Source organism: Natrix helvetica, assembly GCF_964273705.1.
Source record: "Natrix helvetica genome assembly, chromosome: 2".
NCBI lineage: Eukaryota > Metazoa > Chordata > Lepidosauria > Squamata > Natricidae > Natrix > Natrix helvetica.
The window spans coordinates 76,435,237-76,460,808 of NC_138552.1; the positions used below are offsets into that span (position 1 = coordinate 76,435,237).

The 25,572-nt window shown below is 40.4% G+C and overlaps 2 protein-coding genes and 1 long non-coding RNA gene across 4 annotated transcripts in view; 2 read left to right on the top strand and 1 right to left on the bottom strand.

Annotated features, from left to right (window-relative positions):
• Positions 1-10,512, top strand: part of CD274 (CD274 molecule) — a 28,951-nt gene extending 18,439 nt beyond the window's left edge. For both annotated transcript variants that reach the window (XM_081945075.1, XM_081945074.1), the window contains exons 4-6: positions 2,062-2,343; positions 6,355-6,499; positions 7,408-10,512. In XM_081945075.1, the coding sequence (XP_081801201.1) occupies positions 2,062-2,343; positions 6,355-6,464 (392 nt within the window). In that variant the 3' untranslated portion in view covers positions 6,465-6,499; positions 7,408-10,512. The remainder of the gene's footprint in view (positions 1-2,061; positions 2,344-6,354; positions 6,500-7,407) is intronic.
• On the bottom strand, positions 11-16,034 carry LOC309388086. Its single transcript, XR_014174719.1, has 3 exons — positions 13,815-16,034; positions 4,230-4,299; positions 11-469 (listed from the first exon to the last, which is right to left on the bottom strand). It is a non-coding gene; the product is annotated as an uncharacterized lncRNA (long non-coding RNA).
• Positions 16,035-19,351: 3,317 nt separating this feature from the next.
• Positions 19,352-25,572, top strand: part of RIC1 (RIC1 homolog, RAB6A GEF complex partner 1) — a 45,744-nt gene continuing 39,523 nt past the window's right edge. Inside the window, exon 1 of the mRNA XM_081945066.1 lies at positions 19,352-20,052. Coding sequence (XP_081801192.1) covers positions 19,912-20,052 — 141 coding nt within the window. The 5' untranslated portion in view covers positions 19,352-19,911. The remainder of the gene's footprint in view (positions 20,053-25,572) is intronic.

Here is a 25,572-nt window from a genome sequence, read left to right on the forward strand (position 1 = left end):
GTTAGTAGCTATAGAATAAAGGGACGTGGTGGCTCAGTGGCTAAGACGCTGAGCTTGCCGATCAGAAAGGTCAGCAGTTCAGCGGATCAAATCCCAAGCACCACGTAACAGAGTGAGCTCCCGTTACTTGTCCCAGCTTCTACCAACCTAGCAGTTTGAAAGCACATAAAAAATGCAAGTAGAAAAATAGGAACCACCTTTGGTGGGAAGGTAACAGCGTTTCATGTGCTTTTGGCTTTTAGTCATGCTGGCCACATGATCACAGAGACATCTTTGGACAATGCTGGCTCTTTGGCTTTGAAACAGAGATGAGTACCGCCCCCTAAAGTCGGAAAAGCTAGCACACATGTGTGAGGGGAACCTTTACTTTTACCCATAGAATGTCACAGGCAAAAATCTGAATGACACTCCATTATTTCTCAGTGAGAATTTTAGAATATCCTTTTATATATTCAGCACTGAAGACTACCTGTGGGAGAAAAGATGCATTAGTCTATGATAGCCAAAAATCTGAAGAGGTATGCCTTGATAAAAAATTGTTAGCCTGGAAATTGCTATCCTGAGTCCTTCTGATTTTTAAAGATATATTAATCCATTATGCAGATAGAATTGTGTAAAAGTACATGAAGGGCCTTCTTTGCTCTTTCTCTGTTGACTTCATACTACAGAGGCAAGATCTCAAGGGAGGGGATATTTTATACTTATAATAGCTGTCCTTTATTTTAGAAGATCAGGTGGAGGGCCTACACAACCAGCCTTGGAAGAAAGCTACCCAAGGAAGACAATCTGGTTATGTTCCAACAAAGTGACTCAGATGACAGTGGTGGGACCAGGGCCATCTCCACCTTCCTCACATCCAATGGTGGGTTCCTACCGGTTCGGTCCGATTGGACCAAACCGGTAGTGGTTTGGCAGCCTGGGTCGTTGGAACTGGCAGCAACCCAGGCCTGCCACGCCCCCCAAAAATTTTGCACACACCAAACCGGCAGTAATGCTGGCAGCAACCCACCCCTGCTCACATCCTTGCAATCACGGAGGGATAAGTCTCCTTATTGTCGTCATTTGTTTCATAACAAATAAACAGATCGAACTTCTTCATATCTTCACAATTATCCCTATGAATATCCACAGAAGAAGTGAGATTCTACTTCCTGCCTCCTATTTTTATGGCTTCGCAGAAATTTCCCTGGAAGGGAAGTTCTGAAGTTAGCTCTCCCCACCCCCAATCTTGAAAAAGACTTACATTTTATAATGGTAGCACTTGGCATTTTTTTCCTTTGTAACAGAAGGGTGAAACATTAATGAACGCTTTACCTTTAACAAGCAGATTTGTTAAAATGCAGCTGGGAGCTTGTGCGTGAATTCATAACTATCAAAATGTAGCTGGCAGCAAGAGAGATTTAAAACCTTTCTTCTTTTGTGTGGCCATGATAAAAATGGCTCTTTCTAAGCCAGTGTTGGCAAACCTTTTCGGCACCAAGTGCTGAAACGGGAGGGTGCAGGCATGCTGGAAACCAGAAGAGTAGCCGCCTGGTGTGCATGCATGCACTAGAAAGATGATATTCTGGTTTCCAGACAGTGCACCAGCTGGTCTTTGCATGTGCGTGAGCAACAGAAACTGGAAGACCAGGTGGCCAGTGCACATGCGCGTGTCGGAAATCAGAAGATCCTCTTTCCAGCAAGCACAGGTGCACTGGGTGGCTGCTCTTCCAGTTTCCGGCTCTCCCGTGCAGGTAAAAACCAGCTTGCCAGTGCACCAAAACCCGGAAGAGCAACGGGCGATGGCTTGCGTGCTTGGAGAGATGGCTCTGCATGCCACTCCCGGCACGCGTGCCATAGGTTCGCCATCACAGTTCTAAGCCTTTGTTATTGGGAGGAAAACTGCTAATAATACCATTGTAGTTTTCTCCCCAGACATTTTTTAAAGACTTGCACAGTGAATGAATGACTTTAGTCATTAACAAAAGCAACACAAAATATATGTCCTTGTATAATGTCTTTGTCAATTCACCTGTAAGGAAAATAAAAACTTCTTAAAAGCTTTTATTTCTTTTTATGTAGCGCCTTACAAGAGGATAAACATCCAGGAAAGAAAAGAAGAAGACGGCCACGTCTTAACTTGCCAGGCAGAAGGGTACCCTCTGGCTGACGTTCTTTGGTTTTATGAAAACAGAATCAACGACACGATATTTGCAAACACCACACATAAGCTGACAGACACAGGACTTTTCAACATAACCAGTGTCTTGAGAATCAAACCAACTGCTCCTGGAAATTACAGCTGCATATTCCAAAATAAGGAATTGAGGCAAACCTCAGCTCACAGAACAGTGTTTCTAATAGGTAAAAAGAATAATGCGTTGATTATATGGGAGTTTAATCCTGGCAGAAATGGAAAAGCTAGGGTTCTAACCATAAAAATGGCAAAGGATCAAATGAGTTGTGTGAATAGATAGGGAGAACTAGCCTGCAGTATTGAAGATGCTCTAAGACAGAGGTCCCCAATCTTGGTGGCCTGGCTGGGGTGGGGGTGGGGGTGGAGAGGGAAACTGGTTGCAAGAGTGGTGGGCCGGCATATGCTTGTGTGCGCACATGCAGCCCTTATGCAAATGGTGGGCCAGCATGCAGCTTGTTATGGCCCACCAGTGGCCAGCAGAGCTGGGAGCAGATTCGGACAGTGAGGAGGTTGGGGAGGAACATGGGCCAGTCCTGGAGTCTGGAGAAGGCTCTGATGAGGGTTCTGTGTCGGAGGCAGAGAGGGGGGCCAGAACCGTATGCCAGTTATCAGCTGCCTTCAGAGTCAGAAATCAGTGAGGCAGACAAACAGCTGAAGCCTGTTCCTAGTGTGTGCATGCGCAGAGTTGCCAGACGAAGGGAACAACTAAAGAATAGGGATTGACTTGGGAGTAAGGCCAGAGGTGGACGATAAATGGCCCCTCCCAGAGGAAATAAAAGAGGAACAAAGGGGGAGTGGAGTTTGCAGGAGACAATTAGTTCATTTAATTGGTTCGTGACTCTCCGAGACTCCTTGCCAGGTTTTGCAGATATTGGCCGGTCAGCTCTCCAAGCCAGATAAGGTCTAGGGCTATAATCCTCCCTTGAAAGACTTTGTTGGATGTGAATGAGCAGAATTCATAGTAAATTAATAAAAGGGTTTTTTGTCGGGACAAGGAGTTTGCTTCATGCTCTTGGGAAGCCTCGCTCAGAACACAGCTCAACTTACATGAGCAGTGGGTTGGTGCACATGTGCATGAATGCCCACCAGCCCACCGCTCATGCAAGTTGAGCTGTGTGTAGGTCCTCTAAGGAGCCACTCATGGGGCCCAATTCCAAATAGGCCATGGTGCGGTAGAGTGGGCTGTGGCACAGGCTTTGCAGACCCCCTGCCCTAGAAATATGTAGATGATCACTAAGGACCCTAAATGTAGGGTAGCTGAAAGAAACGGTCTAAGATGCAATGGGTTAAAATCTAGGAAGAATAATTGAGTGTGGCCGAGTTGGGAAGGAAACCAGGGGCAGAGAAGTATTTTTTTCTTCTGAAATAAGTATAGAAAGGAATTTCTCTAATCCAATCTACCAATTACTTTGTCACCTTCTCTCAGAGCCATAGATTGGATTTGAGACATAATTGCAGCCTTAAGATTTTAGTGTATACAATACAATACAATACAATACAATACAATACAATACAATACAATAGCAGAGTTGGAAGGGACCTTGGAGGTCTTCTAGTCCAACCCCCTGCCTAGGCAGGAAACCCTATACCATTTCAGACAGATGGCTATCCAACATCTTCTTAAAGACTTCCAGTGTTGGGGCATTCACAACTTCTGGAGGCAATTTCTGTTCCACTGATTAATTGTTCTAACTGTTAGGAAGTTTCTCCTCAGTTCTAAGTTAAGTGTAGGATTGATACATTTCAGATTCCAAAGAAGTTGATTTTTTAAAAAAAAACATGCAGAATTTCAGTATTTGGGGCAACATCTAGAAAGTCTCACAAGCTGCTTAAATCAAATAGAACACCAATTAAGTTTTTGTGATGTATCCATTATACATATCCTCCTATGAGCCTCAAGTCCACTTCTCTTCTTACTCTTGTCTTTTCTTATCAGTGCAGGAAATATCAAGGCAATTACTACCTGGGCAATTGCAATCATTAGTTGCCCAGCTGGAAGAGTGGAATGGACTCACCCCAAACTATAAGAACTAAAAGCACCCATAATACTTACCTAAATCAGGGGTCAGCAACCTGCGGCTCTGGAGCCACATGTGGCTTTTTCATTCCTCTGCTGTGGCTCTCTGTCAATTGATAGGGCTTTCAGTTAGGACAGATAGAGGAAAAAGGACACCATTCTAGGAGGAGACTCTATGGTGGGGGAATCGGACTTCCACTCGGCTCCAGAATTTAACAGGGAGCTTCCGGTTAGGATCATTGTGGCTCTTTGAGTGTTTAAGGCTGCAGACTTCTGACCTAAATTATGGGACCAAACACTTTCCAGTTAGGGGGATAAAATAATCTTATTGTTGAACATGAGAAAAGAAAACATGATGACCTAGGATGGCTCTCTGTTCAGCTCTTTTGAAAAGAAGAAGTATTCAACCTAAAAACAGAGCCTGTAGTATTTTAGCATATGTGCTAATTAGAGACCTAAAGGATTGTGCTATATCAAAGAACTATTTGAAATATGGTTTGCCAATGTCTTTCACTTCAACGGCTATACAAGTTGTCAATGCCTCAGACATTAGCAGGCAGTGAGATTTTTTTCCCAACAACTGGTTCTCCGAACTGCTTAGAAAATTAACAACTGGTTCTCCTGAATAGGTGCGAACTGGCTGAATCCCACCACTGGTTATGGGCCATTGGGAGATTAATGCTCAGGCAATTCATTGGTGCATTATTGCAAAAGTGAAATACTTTTTGGATACTGTCAATCCAATGAAATCAAAGTAGCAAGATATTTTTCTGGTTTAGAGTTAGTTCTTCCAGGACAGCAATACAAGAATTATCTAAGGGACAATATCTGCTGGAACTTGACTTGTATTTACCTGTGAAATTAACTCCCATCTACCATTTTCAAATTGAATCTTAAATTCCAGTAATTCCATGTTCTAGTTTAATGTTTTTCAAACTTGATAACTTTAAAATGTATGAACTACTCCTCCCAAAATTCCCCAGTGGCCAAACTTCCTGTTCCATCCATATTTACTTATTTTAGTTTTAACCAAAAATATCAAATAGAAAGCTGGCAAAGAAAGTACCAGCCTCTAGCTTCATTTCCCCCCACAAAGATGTCCTTGTCAGGCCTGCAGCTGGTTCCTTTTGGGATTTTTGGCCTGCCACACTAATATTCTATTATACTATGCTGTTCATTAGTGGGGAATTGGGAGGGGTAAGTAAGGAGTAGAATGTGTGAAAGGAAATAAAATTCCTTTCTAGAATCCAAGGTCATCCTTTGTCTCGACACCTTTGCACCTGATGGAAACTGGATGGGTGGAACTGCCAGCATGGCAGTGGAAGATTGGACCTTGTGATGGACTTGTGGGTGTGGGGCAAGATCATGAACATTCAACTGGGTGGGGAAATCCTAGGAAGCTCAGATTCGGGTTTCCCCAGATGTGCCAACGTGTCTCTCTTAATAAATTGGAACTTAGAGCAATACTTTGCCTTGGACTCTGATTTAATTTGGGATGTTATTTGGAATGCTGACAGCCTCCAAGACTTAAAAGAGGCCACATAGACATTCTTAAAAGTTGAAAATGGTAGATGGCTGGAGTGCAATGGGAAATGTGCCTACCAAATTCCTCCCAAATTAAAAAAAAAGACAGTTGCATAGCCATGTTGTGAACAGGCAAGCCCTTATCATAACAATCATGTAAAGTAGGGATGTCAAACTCAAGGCCCAGGACCCGGATCCGGCCCAGGGAGTGCTTAGATTTGGCCCGCGAGGCCACCCTAGAAACAGCAAAGAACTGGCCCACAGTGCCTTTTGCCAGTGAAAATCGAGCCCTCCCAAGCTCCATTTTCACTGGCAGAGGGTGGCAGGAGGCTCTGGAGCCAGTTTTTACTGGCAGAGCACTTGGGCCCTGACACAATTGATGTCAAGCTGGCCACGCCCACCACACCCCTGGGGTCAAACACAACCCTGATGCAGCCCTCAATGAAATCGAGTTTGACACCCTGTTGTAAAGGGTCACATTTCTGTGATATATAAAGCATATTGGGGTTAAAAAAACTCCTATTCTGCCATGGTCAGGGTTATGAAAAAAGATGCATCTACCCAATTTTTTTAAACCTAACAATAGAGAATCAGATTTTGTACAAAATCCCAACACATTGTATTTTCTTATTTACAGATCAAAGAAATGAAAGAAATGCATCAGGCACTGGGAAAAATTCCATGATCTTGTTTATCCCAACAATTTTGTATAGTGCTATGATTTTATTTACTACCACTAAAGTCTAAGGGTGGGAAATTAATAAATTTGCACACCCAGAAAGGTAAGTGTCTACTTGTTTTCCAATTGAATTGGAAATTTAACTCCATTTGATATCTTAAGTATTTATTGCTTGGCAGTTATATAGTACTAATGTATTTATGGGGAACCTTTAACACACATTTATCAGCACATGGCTGTGTGATCATGTGTGAGTTTAGCAACTAAGCAAGAAATCCTGGTTACTATTCGGATGGGAAACTAGCACTGTGGCTGGACTGTACAGTAGATAGAGGGAAACTCTAGACAGGTGGCATGGCAATCCCAGTTCCATACTAATGCCAAGAAATGGGGTTTCCACAAAGTCACCAAAGATGAGCTTGATTTTAATATACTAATTTTCTATTGACCGGGTTACATTTAGTTGCTAACCTGATACTTATATTTCCCCCCACATCTCTCCCTTCCTTCAACCCTGTGTGTGTGTGTGTGTGTGTGTGTAAAATTTTGTATTTACCCCATTATTTACCCCATTTATCCTCTATAATTTTGTCTATAATTTTGACATGGCTGTTTCTAATAAAAGCAAGTTTGGCCCCTTTACTCTAAGGATTGAAAATGTCTATGCAAATGTGTGATCAGGCATGTGAAAAGCGAAAGCAATTTTTTTTCTCCATCTGATTAAGCCTATATTGAAACAGAATTTTGGTTTATACTATTTCCTGTTGCTCAAATCTGTATTGAAAATGAACTCAAATCAAAGTGCTTTGATTTGAGAAACCAAAGTTGGGAAATTTGAGAAGCTGGATCTCCCCCGATGGTAATTTCTTAACTATGGTATGAAGTGCAGTTTGTAGCACTGATCCCAATGATTAGAAGTCTTAATGTTGGGATGTCCATAGGAAAAGCTTGGCTAACCACAACTCATTATTTCTTGTGTACCTCTTTTTGTCCCTCTGCTGTTGGTTTTAGAAGAAGATCTGGAGCATCAAATCAAGGATAAAGTTTGATGACTGTTGCAGATGGAGAAGCCTGAGCAAATACAAGAAGCAGTTCTTTTTTGTTGTTTGATCCTCCGTTGAGTCTCCTCTTAGAAACTTCCTTAAGGAAGTTGGACTGTAGAGGTAATTAATGCTGATCTCTCTGGTTTTCTTATGTTCATTGTGCATTCCAAATACTTGTGAAAAATGTGCAGGTTAGAGATTTGGGAATTACTTATTTTAAAGACTCCCCGCAGCTTCCAGATATAGCCTCATACAGAACAGGTGATATATAAGAAAACATTCTTCTTCTTGTTGCAACACAAACTCCAGCCCTTATGGGCTTGTGTGTGATGTCATGATTTAAATAAGAAGGTAGGGTGTATCCTCTAATACTGCAATGAACATTTCCTTATGTTGGCACCTTTATGGCTAGCTACAGGTGCCTCTGGTCTCACTTCACATTTTTGCTATAGAAATGTTCTTTCTGAAAGTTAGCTCCACCATTAATTATTGCACAGCAGCATCTCAATCAACAGATGATGAGGTCTTAGGAAGCAGTTGTGTGCACTAGGTCTCCTTCCTTGTAAGACAGCCTGATATTCTCAAGCATTAGGGAGAATGTTGTCCTGTTACTATTAAATTAAAATTTAATTAAAATTTAGCTATTATTGTTCAGTAAATGGCTTCTGGATGGGTATGAAGAGTGGTAGTTCCATTTTGTCCTGTCTGATGCTCTTATGAAACATTGTAACTAACATTTTTAATATATTTACAAACACTTGTAATATAGCATGTGCAAAGTATGAGTTAGAAATCGGATAACTGCTGTTTCAAACCTTTCTGCAACTATAGTCTTAGGCAAGTTTCTTGTATGCTAATGACATTCTGGATCTTTTCAATTACAATCAAAAATCTTTGTTGTAGAGATGTTAAAATGCTATAAATGCTACAATATACAATCAGTTGGAATAATCTCATGTGCCAAATGGTAATAACACTTGTTTTTACTTTTTGTTTAGAGTCTATTAAAGAATTATTATTGATAATTATTTCTAGGAAAAGTAGCCTATTCAGTAGATTTGAATATTTAATAATGCAAAGTTCAGATTAACGGGGATAATATTAGGTAGTTGAAAAGCGCTGTGAATCTCTGAGGAAGATTAAAAGTAGCAAAACTAAATACTGCCTCAAGACTGATAATACATTAACTAGGATTGATTTTTGTTGGTTCCACTGGACAGTTTAGACTAATTGATTATTGATTTAGTTCCAATTGAATGGTAAATAGGATTTCCGTTTCAAACGTATGAAAATAGAAGCTCTACGTTTCCTGACTGCAAATTATATAATTCAGTGCATTTATTAGTTTCTATAATACATTCAGATGAAAATGATACTGAATAGGTCTGGCTCATGGGCCATTTGGAAAGTCAAGCTTTGGAGCTGTTGAAATCCAGTATATATGTGGTTCCAACTATGCAGGTAGTCCTCAACATGTGAATGTAATAGAGTCTGCCCATTATGGTTATATATTGTGACTGTCATAAAACAAGTTGTCACGTGACTGGTCCAATTTTACAACTTTTTTCCATGGTCATTAAATGAATGTAGCAGTAAGTAATAAGTGCAAACCCATTTTTTTACCTATGGGCACAGTCTTGCAGAAAACCAGAAGTGCCTGTTTTTCAGCAAAAATGTCATAAAATGTAACATGACTGTGGGTGTCAACCGTCCCATTTGGCACATTCAACAAAAGAAATCCCTGGCTCTTTAAACTAATGAAGAGTGTAGCTTTTTTGGAAATGGCAGAAGCAAAGACAGTTCTGGGATTTTCCTGCGAAAACCCACATAGGAACTCCCCTTTTCCCCTCCAGGCCACCCACAGTTCATAATTCATCAACTGAGTTCTGTTCTTTTGCTTTGAGAAAAGCTGCCTGCTTTGATTAAAACATTGGCCTTGTCAGATAATGTCCCTCTAGCAATAGACAGTTCACTTGCATTCCATAGCCTCCTTCCACCCTTAGGAATTCACCACTCTCCTCCCGTCACTGTTTGGCAAAGCTGCAAGCCAAAGCAGGTACAGGTGACTATAGAGTCAAGTTAGATTTGACCAGAAGTGGGTTCCTACCAGTTCAGACCGGTTTGGCCGAATAGTTAGTAACTCGGCCTGCCACGCCCTTGAACTGGTTCTGTTAGCAGTGCCGCCATCTTGCTATTTGCTTCTGCGCATAAGCATTTTTTTACTACTGTGCATGCGCCTGTAGCGCGCATCAAGCACGTGCCCGAAGCGTGTCCCTGAGTGAACCGGCAGTAGCAGAAGCTGGAACCCTGGGTTTGACAGTCGGATGCTGTAAACAGCTATAAATTCAGCTGTGTTGCCAAACATCCAGAGTCATCTGATTAAAATCTTTGGCTTTTTTGCCAGATTCTGGCAAGAATGCCCATTGGTAAAAATGGGTTTGCTTAATATCCATGGGGTTTGCTTAGTGATTGTTGCAAAAAAAAAAAAAAAGAAGTTGTAAAATCTGGCACTGTCATGTGGTAACATACTTAACAATCCTCATTATTTATGACTGTCATTCTAGGTTTAATTATGGTTGTAAATCAAGGACTACTTGTAATTAAAGTCCGTATTATATTCTCATTTTGTTCCAAATGCTTTGCCTGCCTCCAAAGGCCCTGATTTTGTTAATATTATAGGTTTTGCCCGAGTGTAAAGTCATAATTCAATACCACCAATAGTCAAAAATGGTTACAAAATAAATTTGGATTGAAAACTAGATTAGAGAATTCAAGTTTTCATTACAAAATCAGTGGTTTCAGGTCTTAATTTATGTAAAATATGTGTTTTATGATTAAAGCCCCCACCCCCATTTTTTAGGTTTCCTGGACTTCCTAGTGAATGTTCAAATAATTCTGGTTACTGTCACGCACATGCTTTGATTCTATTCGTTAGCATTATTTTATTGGTTCTGTGTTTTTAATGCAATGAACCAGACTTTGGGGAAGATGTTAAAGATATTTATGTGCCATTACTTTATATTTAAACAATCTGGACTTTTATTTTATTATTTATAAAATTTATAATCTTACTATAGGGCAGTGATGGCGAACCTTTTTTGGCTCGCGTGCCACAAGTGGGGGGAGCGCAGGAGGGTTGAGTGCGGGCGTGCCGCACCCATAATGCAACGCGCGACCCCCCCATTTTTACATGCTCCCCAGGCTCCAGGGGAGGGCGAAAAGAGCCTCCCCCGACCCCCCGGAGGCTTCAGGGACCGTCCCTGAAGCCTTCGGAGTGCTTAAAACCACCCTCCGAGCAAACCGGAAGTGACTTCCAGGTTGCTCGGAGGGTCGTTTTAAGCGCTCCGAAGGCATCAGGGAAGCCTCGGACCGTCCCTGAAGCCTTCGGAATGCTTAAAACGACCCTCCGAGCAACCCGAAAGTCACTTCCGGTTTGCTCGGAGGGTGGTTTTAAGCGCTCCGAAGGCATCAGGGAAGCCTCCGGACGGTCCCTGAAGCCTTCGGAACGCTTAAAACGACCCTCTGAGCAACCCGGAAGTCACTTCCGGTTTGCTCAGAAGGTGGTTTTAAGCGTTCCGAAGGCTTCAGGGACGGTCCCTGAAGCCTCCGGGGGGGGGGGTTCTTTTCGCCCTCCCCAGGCTCCTATAAAGCCTCTGGAGCCTGGGGAAGGCGAAAAATAGCTTTTAAAAAGGTGAACTCAGCTGGCCAGCGCGCGCATGCGCGCTGGCCAGCTGACAGGGCAGCGCCTTGCGTGCCCTGACAAATGGCTCCGCGTGCCACTTGTGGCACGCGTGCCATAGGTTCGCCATCACTGCTATAGAGTAACTCTGGCCTGTTTTCAGCTACATAAAATCTAAAACATAAAAAGTTAAAAACAAACATTAAAACCAAAAACACACATGGAGGAGAGGGGAGGGGAGATCTGTTATTATTCAATCAACCATCCCCATTGGTGGCCCAAGCCATCTGGCACAGCCACATCTTTAGGCTCTTACAAAAAGATAGGAGGGTTGGGGCTCATCTCATGTTGGGGAGGGGCAAGATGTTCCAAAGGGCAGGAGCAACAGCAGAGAGCCTTCCTTATGGATCCCGCCAGCTGGAATACTCGGGGTGATGGGACCCACAGCATGCCTCCTCTGCCAGCACGAGTGGTACAGGCCAATCCTAGGGGGGGGGTGTGAGACTCAATTTATCCATTTATTAAGAGATTTGGGTCTATCATGCTTAGTTACCAAAAAGATGATGTGCTCATGGAAAGCACATGATACATGATACGTGTATCTTAAATACTAGATACAAAAAAAATGGATCAAAAAAATTGTCAGCTCTCAGCCTTTGAAATGGTTTTTATCACCAAAAAAGAAAACAGTGGATCACGTGGTTCTGTGTGGTCAAAGATTGTTCAAAACTTGAGTTACAGTATTTTTTATACAGATGTAACTATTATACTTATAGTACTATGGACTAATTCAAATTTTGTTTTTCTTATATATTTTTTAATATTTTTGTTGGAATTATTTTAAGATAAAAAGTTAGTTATAAGAAAAGCAATGAAACATATATATTTTTTTAAAAAAAAACTTTCACAGCAAACTGTGCTGTCTTACAGCCTCAATCTTTCTCTCTGAATTTTGTACGCTTCAGTGAAAGTAAAACTAACTGTAAAACCCTGGGACTTTCTAAAAATGTCACGCATCCACTGCATGACTTGGACCGTGTGTTTGCAGATCAGATGAGCAGTCTGTTGAGGTGTATTTGTTTCATAAAATTTAATTCTGTTAGGGAAGTCGCCAAGAGCTTCTTTACATTATAAAAGAAATCACAAGGCAGCTGGAATCTTGCAAGTTTAACCCTTTTCTTCTTGGCAACTGCAGAAGTGTCAAGTATATGAATAGGTATATTCCTGTAGAGTTCACCTGCACAGAGGGTTTGAATAGGAGAAATGCCCCTCTCACTTGGAATTTCACTTGGAATACAGATGTATTCTAGACTTCTAATCTAGTAATGTGCCAACTACCCCTCCCGGTAGTTTACAAGACAGTTTTAAGATTAAGGCATTAAACACTGTTTTAACTGAGCTTTCGATTCAAAAGACAAGCACCATTAATAATGAATAAATCCAGTTTCTCATGTGGCTCCTCGAAAAAATTAATTGCCCACCCCTGCTATAGAGTGCAGTCAAAAAAGTGAATACACCAGCCACGGGGGCATTTTATATGCATTGCATATTTTTAAAAAAATCTTTTTGCCTTTTTAAAATCATACCCTGCAGATACGTCTGGTGGCAACTGGAGGTGAACCTCTTCAGATAATTCCAAGCAGCATGGAAGCTCAGATTTTTTTAAAAAAGGAGTTCTTTCAGGCAGCCTGGCTCTAAGGCCATTTAAGGCTTTAGATTAGAATAAGCAAAATGTGTAGGCGGCCTAAAAAGGAACAGGCAGAGGCAGCCTTTTCAACAAAGATGCAATGAGGCATTTTTTTTTATTCTTCTCAAGATTAACCCTGCTGCCAAAGTTTTATATGAACTGAAGCATTGGGTCCTTGGTGGCCTCTGAGCTTGGTTGCTTGCTTGTAGACATTTCATTTCTAAACTAGGTAACATCATCAGGGTTAGAACGGAGTAGGGTTTGTGCTTTATTTATCTACCCCATTCCCTTCTAGCACTGACGGTGTTATCTAGTTTGGTTAATGAAACTTCTGCAAGAAAACCACCAAGCTCACAGCACTGAGGATCCCTCATTTCAACAATGAGTTACACTACAAATATTCTCTTCAACTGTATCAGTAGTAGCTGAGGTTTCTAGTACAGATACGAAAGCAACTTCCTGTACAAGCACTGCTGGAAGGGAACCAGGGGTTTTCAGCAGGTGCCTTAGTTTTATTTCCATTATCTTCCAGATACATTGGACAAGTCAACCAAAGCTGGTAAAAGGTCATCCTAGCTTTGTCATAAATCTGGAACCCAAAGCACTTCCAAAACTCAGCACTTGCTCTTTCTGTAAAGGGTACTCCCCAGAGGTGGGATTCAAATTTTTTTACTACTGGTTCTGTGGGTGTGGCTTTGTGGACAAGGCAGGGGAAAGATACTGCAAAATCCCCATTCCCTCCGCATTCCTGGGGGAAGGTTACTGCAAAATCCCCATTCCCTCCCCACCCCACAAACTTGCTTTCCAGCTATTCAGGGCAACAAAAGAAGATCAGCAAGGGGCAGGGCCGGCTATTTGTAGGTTTTCCGAACTACTCAAACTTTCTGCTACCGGTTCTCCAGAACCTGTCAGAACTGGCTGAATATCACCTCTGGTACTCCCACTCAGTCTGACAGTGTTACCTTGCTGGAATTAATACCCCTCACAAGGAATATAGTGACCATCTTACCTGCATTTAGTTTCAAGTTATTATTCCCCAGGGAGCCGTTTACCGATTTAAATTGGTCCCTAAATGATTTATCACTTCATCAATGGTTTTATAATTAACAACAGATGTGCCTGTAGGGCAGAAGGTGGGTAGGAAAGAAAGCAGCATTGCTCTGCAATGTTTGTATGCCTGACATTATACAAACACAAGGAAGCCACAGAGCTGGTGGTGCCCGCAAATAACTCTGATTAAGAGGGATTATGCTATTAAAAGAAAATATACTACCTGTATTACTGGCTTTTCTACTCTTTGATCCAGAACCTTTGAAAGGAAGTAATGAGTAAACATGTAGTTGAGAGAGCTGTAATGTTTCTGCTTTGAACTAAAGTTTAGTTTACTAAAGTTTACTAAAGTAAAGATGTGATACAGCTCCCCCTTGTGTTTTCTATTGTATTCAGATTACAAGTCATTTTTGTTTTAGAAATGATGGAAAACTGAATTTTAATATGGAAATAAAGAACATTGATTTATTCAATCAAATTTTGTCTTATTGCTAACCACCCGTTTTTATTAACACATATGTTTGTTCAGTAAAGAATTTTCAAAGCTAACTAAAATATAGCATTATCGTTACAATACCTTGAATATTCCCATATTATGTCTTGAAGCATGACGATCAACAGGAATGTCCAAGATGGATTTGATCATATACCGCTTAAAATAAGGAACTATTTTAGGGACTATTTTGTAATTTTGGAGAAGTGGAGATAAACAGTTTTGAGTCCTCTACTGTAAAATTTAAAAAATAAAATAGTATCTTTAAGTCTTTGATAGCTGATCATAAATTTGTATTGTTTGTATTTATTTTACTGCATTGTGTTGTTTTGAAGGTTATGGAAAGCTATGTACATACAGCATGTAGCAATAGTAAAGGGTTATCTAGAGGAAGAAAGTCACACATTTAGCTTGAGATAAACAAATAAATACTGTAATAAATAAAGCTACTATTTGTAGTAATTTTCTTGATTACATTTATGTGTAGCAGGTGTTCCCATTTCTAAAGATACTAAAAGCAATAGACCATTATGCCCTGGGGGGAAAAAAGAGACAAGCATTGTTGATTTTTGCACAAGAAAAATGGAAATGGCTGTCAACAAAATATATAATGTTCTTATCGTTACAAATATTGCTACCCTATAGAAGGCATTATTTAAAAATATTTTTACTGATCCATACAGAAATGTAATATCCAGAATGTAAAGGGAAGAAAACAATTTTTTTCAACACAGTTACTTCGACTTTGCAGTACAAATGCATGCATATGGGAGAAAATAAGCAAGTGCCAACTCAGAGTACATTCCAAAACTGGCTGCCTTCTATAACTACAGTGAATTATCTCCAGCTGTCATGAGCTGTCATTTCTAATTGTAAGTTTAATATGCATACTGTGCTTACAAACTTCTTTGGGATCACATTTTGTGCTTATATATTGCAGAATATATTCTGTGTTACGAATGAAGGCAAATATTCTGTGTTTGCCCTAGAGGTTCTACATCTTATTAATAAAAACAATTGGAAAATCTCAGAAGAAATGGGATCCTGCTCATTAGAAATGATTAATTATCTTTTATTTCATCATCCATAGCATCCCCAGATAAGAGGCACTCTGCTGTACTTCTTTTCTAGTAGTTAAAGCACTGGGCCAGCAATTAGGACTGAGTTTTAATCTTTAATCAACTGGAAGTCTTTGGGCCATTTTCTTAGGCCTAGGAAGAAGGCAAACCAATTATTATTTTTGACAAGAAAGTGGCATGGATTAGTCCAGTTAGTCATGAAGGATCAAAATGTACTTGATGGAAGGGGAAAAAAGCAAACAAAATATCTGTAAAACCTACTCAATTGTTTACTGAAGATGGTTTGGAAAAATGTAGATCAACATATCTAGAAGGCAACTCAATAGGAAAAGCTGCACTAATGCAATCTAGTGTGTTTTCAGCTGCTTTTAAACAAAGTTTCAAAAATCTCTATGGGCAGCAATAAAATGTGCATAAGAGACTCATGCTTCCTGCATGATGGCTAGAGCAGAAAACCATAAAGCTCCCTTGAAAAAAATGAATTGTTAAAAGTTCTTTATTAATACTGTGCAACGTCTGTTTATTATCTTTAAGCAAAGGTTTCTGATAGTATTAAGTATAAATTGAGATTCCTGCTTGGAAAAAAATCCTGAAACACAGATGGTTGTTACTTTCCAGAGGCAATATGTTCACCAACAAGTGCAATCATAATACTCTTTTGAATTGTATATTTAATCATGAAATCAGAATAATTAAGGGACTGAAACCTAATTTGCTATTTAGAATAGTAAATTCAGATTTGAATAAGTCTTTGAGTACAGTTACAACTCCACTATTTGCAAATACAGCATTTCCGATTTACACTAGTAATTTTTTTTTGTAATACAACATTTACAACTTTTATTGTGTTGCTTTTAAATACAGTCAGGTTTCAATTATAGTGAACAGCTGCCAGTAATTCAAAATTTGGTTCCCAGAATATGCTATAACAGCCATATTTTGCTTATGCTTTATATTCATGTAAACTGAGTTTTCATTATTAAGCACTTCCACTTTTGCAATGGAAGTGTAAATAGGCAAATGCAAATGCAAATAGGTCATCTCTTTAAACTTCTACAGTATGTACAAACTTCTTTGGGAGGCTTTTTAACTATAACTTAACTTATATAACAGTGACAGTTATATAAGAAACAGGAAATCTCTGAGATTTTGTCTATCAGACACAATTTTGGGAATTTCCAGAGCACTTTTTGCATCAGTAATCGCATGCCCTGTTTTTAAACCAATCTTCCATATAAATATTTGTTTGTTCAAAATCTCAAATCTCCAAGTTCTTCACCGATTGCTTTGAAATTTTGACACAACGTTGTATTCGACTACGTACATGTTTTTATATATGTATATTATATAGATGTCACACCTGTGACAGGTAAAAACATGCTTTTTTGTAAAAACATGCTTTTTTGAAAACTAGCGCCATCTGCTGGACATAAAAGCAACACCCCCTTAGAGTTCATTTCTTCAGTATAATATATTCGGAACAGTTTGGCCTCTCTCCAGCTTTGTCCCGACGGTCCCTTTATGTGTGGCTGGGCTGTGGCTGCACCCTTTCCCCTTTCCCCTTTCCGCCTCTCCTCCGACGAGCTTCGCCATTTCCACCAAGGGGAGCCGAAGCCTTTCGGCCTCCCCCTCCCCTCTCTCTCCTCCCCTCCCACCAGGCTTTTGCTGTCTGCAGCGGGGTGGCCCCTGCCCCATCCCTCGGCCACCTCCTCCCACCCTTAAGCTGACCTCCCCCCACCCAGCCCAGTGGAGCTCCAGAGGTGGAGGCGGAGCGTCTCCTCAGCCCGGCCAGCTACGCGCGCTCTCCACCCCCCTCACCAAGGCGGCTCCGATGGGGCTGGGGCAGCGTCAGCCTGAGGCGCAGCGGGGCTGGGGTGGCCGCTGGGTGCCCCATGAGGTGGCGACTGCAGCGGCAACGGCGTCTCTGGATGGGGCCGTGGCCAGCGGGGGCTGCCTCACGTCCGCATCGCCAGGGTCGGCTCCTTCCTCCTCCTCTTGCTCCTCAGGGGACGCCAGCCGCCTCCTCTCGCCGCCACCGCTGAGGGAAGCCGGGGCGGGGCGGCAGCCTACTCCTCCTCCTCCTCTCCTCAGCTCGGCCAGGCCGGGGCCTGTGGCAGCATCCTCCATGGCAGCTCTTGCAGGGGCCACCGTGGCTCACTTCCATGCGGGGGCCACCTCTGCCAGGAGATTTGCTCTTTCTCTTTTCTTTCTTTTCCATTTAACCAGACTGGGCCACAGCAACACGTGGCCGGGTACAGCTATATGATATAATTTGCAAGTGCACATCTGTGTATGTATGTAAGAGGTAAAGCATTTTAAAGCACACATTTGTAGAGGGACAAGGAAATCAATCTCACATGTACATTTTTCTCTCTCAGCATTTTTTAATATATATATATATTCTGGACGTTACATTAGCAGTCCTATTTTATAATAAATGAAATATATGTATAATAAATGAAATATATGTATAATAAATGAAATATATGTTTCTTTGGTAAATATTTGCACCTCAAACATTTCTGATGTAAATATATCCTAACAGTACGGTCTCACTCTGGCTCTCACACACATTTTATTTAGTTTTGTTGTTTCTAAGATCGGGGGGGGGGGGGAATGTCTGCTTGAACCAACACAAACCATATCATATAGCTGTACACGGCCACGCGTTGCTGTGGCCCAGTCTGGTTAAATGGAAAAGAAATGTTCTTATATAGTTCAACCAACGAATCAAGCCCCCTCTTCCCCAAATTATAATGCCAGAGATGGCTACTTTGTCATATGAAAGAAACCTTTGCATTTGAATGTCTCTATTAGTATAAAAACTCAAATATCTTTACAGCAAGCAGTAGAAACGGTGTAACTAAAATCTGCCTTAGGTGCAGGTTCGTCATGCTTCAATTTCAAAAGGAACTTCTAAACTAATGAAACTGGTCACTAGATGTGTTGATCACAGAGCGATAGGGAGGGGAACTTAAAGTACAAGACGCACCTGCCTTTGTGGTAGAGGATTATTCATTTACCACATGGTACATTCACATCACATTTTGCTAAAAAGCACAGATAAAAATACAACATACGAAATATAAAAGGTTATAGGAAGCCCCGATGAAATATAGGTAGTCCTCGACTTACAACAGTTCACTTAGTGACCAAAGTTACAACGGCACTGAAAAAAGTTACTTGTGACCATTTATCACATTTATGGCAACCCCGAGGTCACCTGATTTATAATTGGGTGTTGGACAACTGATTCACATTGATGACGGTTGCAGTGTCTCGGGATCACGTTCTGCAACCCTCTGACACGCAATGTCAATGGCGAAACCGGCTTCACTTAACGACCGTGTCCCTACAACTTAACCGCAGTGATTCATTTAACAAACGTGGCAAGTAAAGTCGTAAAATGGGGCAAGCCTCGCTTAACAAATTTCTCACTTAAGAACATACGTTTTGGGCTCAATGGTGGTCATAAGTTAAGGACTACCTGTACAGTACATGTACATTTTGGACTGTCGGCTTCAAAACGATGTTTTGCCGGTAAGAACCCGTTAAGTGCGCGTCTGCCTAACTCCTTGGCCATCATCGTGGAGAAAGAGAGCCGACTCTGCATCCCAGGAAAGCCAAAAGAAAAACCGTCACCCGCCTTTCCCCCTACCCCCGCCCCCGGCCTCGATCTCGCCAACCGCTCCGGTGATCGCCACCCAATCCGCAAAATGGAGAAGTCCTCCACTGCGCAGGAAATGTGAGGGAGGGGGAAGGGGGGGAGGATTTCTTTTCCTCCCTTCTAGCTTTTCTCGGTGGTTCTTCCGCAGATCTTAAAACGTCACCTCCGGTTGGTGTTCCCGCTCCCCCCCTTAAGGGCCCTGGAGCCAATCGCGGCGTCCTCTGGTCCGAATTCTCCGCCCCCTTTTCCCCAACCAGTACTGAGTTGCCGTCCTGAGGCAAACAGGGCTCGCTCGCTCCCTCTTTCGGGTCGTATGCGTCTCTCGCTCGCTCTTTCTCCTTCTTCACCCCCGCCCCCCCCTTGCTGTCCACCGCCAGACGCCGACGTAGCAGAAAGAAAGAGAGATGGCGGCGGCGGCGGCGGCGGCCGAGGCAAAGGAAGCCGCGGCGGGAAGAGCGCGAGGCACCCGCAAGGTTAAGGCGACGTCGCGAGGGCGCCGTCTCGAGCTGTAACCGTCCTTTCCCCTTAGGACGCCCCCCCTCCTACGCCTCCCCCCGCCCCCCGTCCCGTTGCTTCAACCCGCCAGGAAGGCAGCTGCGACTCCCTTCCTCTTCCGAGCGCCTCTCCGCCTGGCCAGGGGGCGACGCCGGCCTCCCGAGTGGAGCTTCCATCCCTTCGCTATTATGCTGGTACCTCTCGGGAGCGCCGAGAGGGTCCCGTCCGCCCGAGACAGATGCTGAAAACCCTCCAGGCTTCGGCCGCCGTTTCTGCCTGCTAGGACGGCGCCTGGCCAGGACGCCCGGTTGGCTCTCCGGCTATGTATTTCCTCAGCGGCTGGCCCAAGAGGTTGCTCTGCCCTATAGAGGCTCAGGAGCCCCCGCTCGGGATCCAGGCCGACCCGCAAAGGACTTTGTTCGCCGTGTTGTCATCGTCCCAACTCAGCATCTGGTACAACAGGGTGAGTAAAGTTGTCACCCTATAATCACCACCCGCCTGGGTTTTTTTTTTGGCTACCGTCTCCTCCCGAAGCTCTCTTCTGTTTCCCCCACCCCCCACCCCCACCCAGCCAGATTGCTCCATACCTGACTTTGGCCTCTTCCCCATCTTGTTTTTGAATAGTGAGAAATAATTTTGTGTGCGTGGCTGTAGATAGGTATATACCAGTACATACGTATATACACGTGTGAGTGTGAATGTAAATACATGTGTGTGTGTGAAGATATAGATATCTATATCTTTGTCTATCTCGTATATATGTATATCTGTATGTATATTTCATCCATCCATCCATCCATCCGTCACTCCCTCATTGGGATGTGATGCTGAATTGGGAAATACTTTGAAAATGTGGCTCAAACAAAATTTGTGGCTTTGTTTTGTGGTATGGCTAAGGTTGAACATGTGTGTTAATATTATCCTTTTAAATGTAGGTCTTTTGCCTCTTCTCTTAAATCTTCAGATTGACAGCATAGTTTAGATGTATTTTTAGTTACTTAATGGGCTCTAGATGTGTCAAAAAGTTGAGTGCAAAGGAATGCTTACTTAAAAAGAAAGGACTTGTTTTGCAGATACAACAGATTGGTTCTGTTAGCATCCTTGGAATTTTTCAAAATTTTCTTTTAAACTTTACTGGTATTTCTTAATCTCAATTCCAAACCTGCCTTCAGGTACATCCAGATAGTCCTCGATTTAAATTTGCTAAGGAGACATTTGCTCAGTTAGCTGTGCCCCATTTTATGACTTTCCTTGCACCGTTGTTAAATGAATCACTGCAGTTGTTAAGTTAGTAACATGGTTGTTAAGTGAATCTGGTTTCTCTATTGACTTAGCTTGTCAGAGATTACAAAAGGTACACTACAACCATCATAAATACATGCCAATTGCCAAACATCTAAATTTTGATCACACAATCAAGGGGATGCTACAGTGGTCATAAGTGTGAAAAAGGATCATAAGTCATTTTTTCAGTGCTGTTGTAACTTTGAATGGTCACTAACTGAATGCTTGTAAATTGACGACTACCGGTAGTTGTAGTGGCTAAAGCATAGGGAAAAAATAATTCCAAGAAGCTGTTCACTTTTTTAAAAAGTAGTAGAACTGCATTCTCAATATTCTCCTAATTTATATCTTACATTTTAGGCATATTCCTCTTGATTATCCATTTTGTATACATGTGACAGTTATGAAAAGCATTTTAAGTTTGCATTTGAAATTTTCATAAATTTGAGTTTATTTCATATATTTCTTATTCCGTTGGATATCAAATTCCATGGAAGGAGTAGGATGTGCTGTTTATGTAAATTATATAGAGATGTATTTAGAAAGAACCAACTAACAGTAATGATGAAGATAATTGGGTGGGTTTAAATTTTGTGTAAGAGTGAAATATCTTTCAATAGCAACTTAGTAATGACATTTCTAACATAGTATAGTGCTGTATACTCAATTACTATATACATATGGCACACATTCCTTAAATATTTCTGTAATTGAATTTTTAAAATATCTTTTAATGTCCTATCAATCTGTTGATCTAAATTTAGCATTGACACATTGATTTTATAAAGTCCAGAAAGGAAGTTGAATTTTAGTTGTTCCATATGCTTCTAATTCAGTTCATATCTATGATGCAACGTTGTGTTGCAATCGCAGTCTGTTAGTTCCAGTAGTAATATCTTTGTAAGCATTGGTTTCAAAACAGTCAAGTTAGTGTAAGTCTACAATTCCCTGCAAAGTTATTCAAAATAGTAATCTTAAACATCTGCCTGGGACAAAGCAATGTCTTTTTATATAAGATCTGATGTTCTATAGAAAAGATACTGGTAATACTGGAAGGAAATTCAGAAAACAGTGATTAAAATTAAATGATTGGAGAACCTTCTTTTGGGGTTTCTTAATTTACAAAAAAAAGTAGAGGTGGAGTAATAAAACGAGAAATTTAAAAAGTGAATATGAAAAAAATATCATATATAATACTAGAACTGAAGATTAGTGAATCAAATGCAATGGAAGGATTAGGATGAAAAGGAAAATATATAATTATCTACAGTTCAATTTCTCAATGCGTATTAATCATCCACATGGCATTAAACAATTTAAAATACAGTTCTACATATACTTACACAAGAATAAACACTGAGCTAAATTCCAGAATATCAATTTCTAAATGAACGAGGATTATTATGCCATTACATACTAGACTTTTGTTGGCTGTTAGTTGTAAAAGATGAGTATAATTTATTTTTGTTTATAATTTATCATTTATCATTCTATTTTTCTGGTGAGGAGGGCAAGTTTATAATGCATTTGCAAACGTGTAAAATGTATTTATCTAGTACGTATAAGGGCTTTGATGAGGTAATAAGATTGTTCTTATTTTCTTAAATCCAGTGTAATATGTGCTTTTGATTAGGTTCTTTATGCAAATACAGAAAGCCTTTGTTATCTTCAATCTTGTTCTAGTATTTCACATATGCGTAATTTTTTTAGAAGTTTTCTGTATTTTATACGCCCAAATTCCAATAGTTCTGAATATATTACCAACCTTTATTTTGCTCTTCATCCTGTCCTAATGACTTCACATGAAGTTGTGAATTCTCCTTTGATAGAATCTTCAAACAGAAGTTGGATGGTTATTGTCAGAGTTGCTCTAATAGAGTCTGTTTTGAGATGGTGTTGGGTTGGATGACAACTAAGCCTCTTTCCAGCTCCAATTCTAGGAGTAGCTTACCAGCTTGTATAGATAAATATTTTTTAGAAAATGCCTAGTTTTATACATGTGTTTCTATAAACATCAGTGGTATCAATACTTATTTGTAATGTGTGTTATGTAAATATGGCATCAAAATGGTAAATAATTTTCAATATTAACAAGCATTGCTGGGAAGCTAATGTTTTCACTCTCTGCTATCAAATTAGAAATTTCCCTTTTTAATTGCAATTGGGATGTTATTAACAATGGGATCTATTCTATGTATATGCTTTGTTATATCCACTAGATAAAATATCACTGAAATGAATTTGATCCAGAGTCTTCTGTCATTAAAGTAAGAAATGGAAGCAATATCTAATAATGATTTTGGGCCCATTACATATGAACACTGCGTTGAGTTGTGGGATTTAAACAATTGAAAAGAGGAATCTTTTCCATTTCTCTTGCTAACAGTATTCTCTATTGAATCAACATATACTATCAACAGAGTAATTCCAGTTGGTAGCAACCATTTGCAAACATATTTTCACTTGTAAATTACAGTCTAATTTTACATTTCTAATATGTAAAGCACTTTTTCCTGACATTATGAATACATACACTATTTTGGATGGATGAAGAATTGGGTGACCTTTGCATTTTTTGGAAAAAGACAATAAGATTATGACTATTAAAATCTAAGACAGTAGAGGGAAAGGAATAGGGTCAGTACAGGAGCTAAATTAAGATACTTAATATGACTTTCAGGTTTCAGTTTCTAACCCTTTTGGGCCAGTAGGTGGATTTGGAACTGGGCCATAGTTGAACTAAATAAAGGGGCCAACATCAGAGGACTATTAACAAATCACTAAATACTGTTGTAATGAGCATGGTGTGTGCCATTTTTTTTGAAGTCAAGATGTTGAGGCTAAAGATAATTTAGCAGAATGGTTCTAAACTGTATGAGTCATAACTACAAATATGCAGAAGATACAAAAAGCTTGTTAATAATCAGTAGCATCTTCAGATAATTATAGCTGTTAGAGGAAAAGGTTTGTTTGTTAGGCTTATTCTCTATTCCACCTTTCTTTCAGAAGCTTATGTCTGTTTCAGCCTGCTACATTCCAAATTATTTCAGAAGTAACTCCCATAATGGAACTACTCATTTAGTGAGCTTGTGGGTATTACCCCTGTCTATGTTTTAATTAACTCCTGCTGCTAAGACACGAAGTCATGCATGGGATAAGGCAAGAGTCCCTTCATTCATGATGATTCTTACCTAGTTACGATTTAGAGCTACTCGGTACCGGGATCACATTGGGATTTGTGAACCTATCTGCATGTCTTTCAAAGTTCCTCCACTTTACCAAGGGTTTTACAGTTGTTTCTCTCAGGATTTCTATAGTGAGAAGATCTCTTCCTTTGAGCATGCCTGTTTCTGGGATGCTGGTGGTTGAGGCTACTAATTCCAAAGCTGTGGCTAAAAGGGACAGCTGTTATCCCATTTAGAGACTAAAGGGAGCTCATTTCAAGTGGCAGGTTGTAGTTGCTTCCATTATACCTTGCCTTTATTTAGCAATTTAAGACTCCAGTTCAACAGAGCCAGAGTTGGAGAAAAAATACAAATTCTTACAATCTGTACGTCATTCTACTGAAATGGATTTGAAAGTTATAGATATTAAAACAGGATCCCTGAAAGGTCCTGTTCCTCTTACAGAATTATTTTCTTACCTACAAAAAACACTCCTTATATTTTTCTTTACCAATTACGGATTATTAATAACAAGCTTTTCTTCCATTTTTGTTGAAATTTTGCTAAGTAGAAAAAGGATTTTCTGTACTTCTGTGCAGTCTAGTAGTTTCACAAGTCCCTTCATAGCACATTTTCCATTTTTTCCATTTTCAGGTACACTATCTATGTTTACCATCCAGGGGGCATTGCAAGATTGATCCAGGGTTTATAATGAACTCTAACATGTTAAGGTCCCTCAGTAGTGCTGAGCTGACTTTCCCTTGAATAAAACTGTTCTATTACCTTTTTCCTACATATTTAGAGTGGTACCATTAGCTTCTGTTAATTGTTTATGTCTGTACTTTTCTGTGAGCTGTCTTCTGAACCTCTCCGTGAGGATGTCCAGTTTAACCAGGAAAAAAAAACATTGCAAGAAAAAACATTTGCAACACACAGAAAAAAACCAGGCAATTTGCCTCATATTGTCTAATGCCCACCATAGCAATAAGAAACAAAGTGGGCATGTAGGCACATATATAAAGTAAACGCACATTACAGCAACCCAGACAAAACATTTCGAAGACCAAATATTCTCTTGTATTGGTAAGAGCCATTCCTGTGTATTCTCTGATACCTCTAGCTTTTCCCCCCTGCCCATTTGCTATATATATATATGTTGCCCATATGCACATGAATAAAGAAAAACAAGGTAGGGTGGTAACATCAGAGGAAACAACTTCTATAATCAAGGGCTTTATAAGCTCTTTATCTTTGTGATTTTCAAAAATCCAGTGTGAGCTTGAATTTTTTAAATTGATGCATAAGAGAATTGGTTGACATATAACATATGATTATATATATAGGCAGTTTGTTTGTATGCTTATTACAGTGCTCTGCTATGATTGTAATTTCCTGCCATTGACAATATTTAATGAGCTGTACTGTACAACACATGAAACAAAAAATAAAGCATATTTTTGAAAAAATTCATTTGCAAGCAAATTGCATAAGATAATTTTATATTAGAATTTGTATATTGTATATTAGAATTTTAC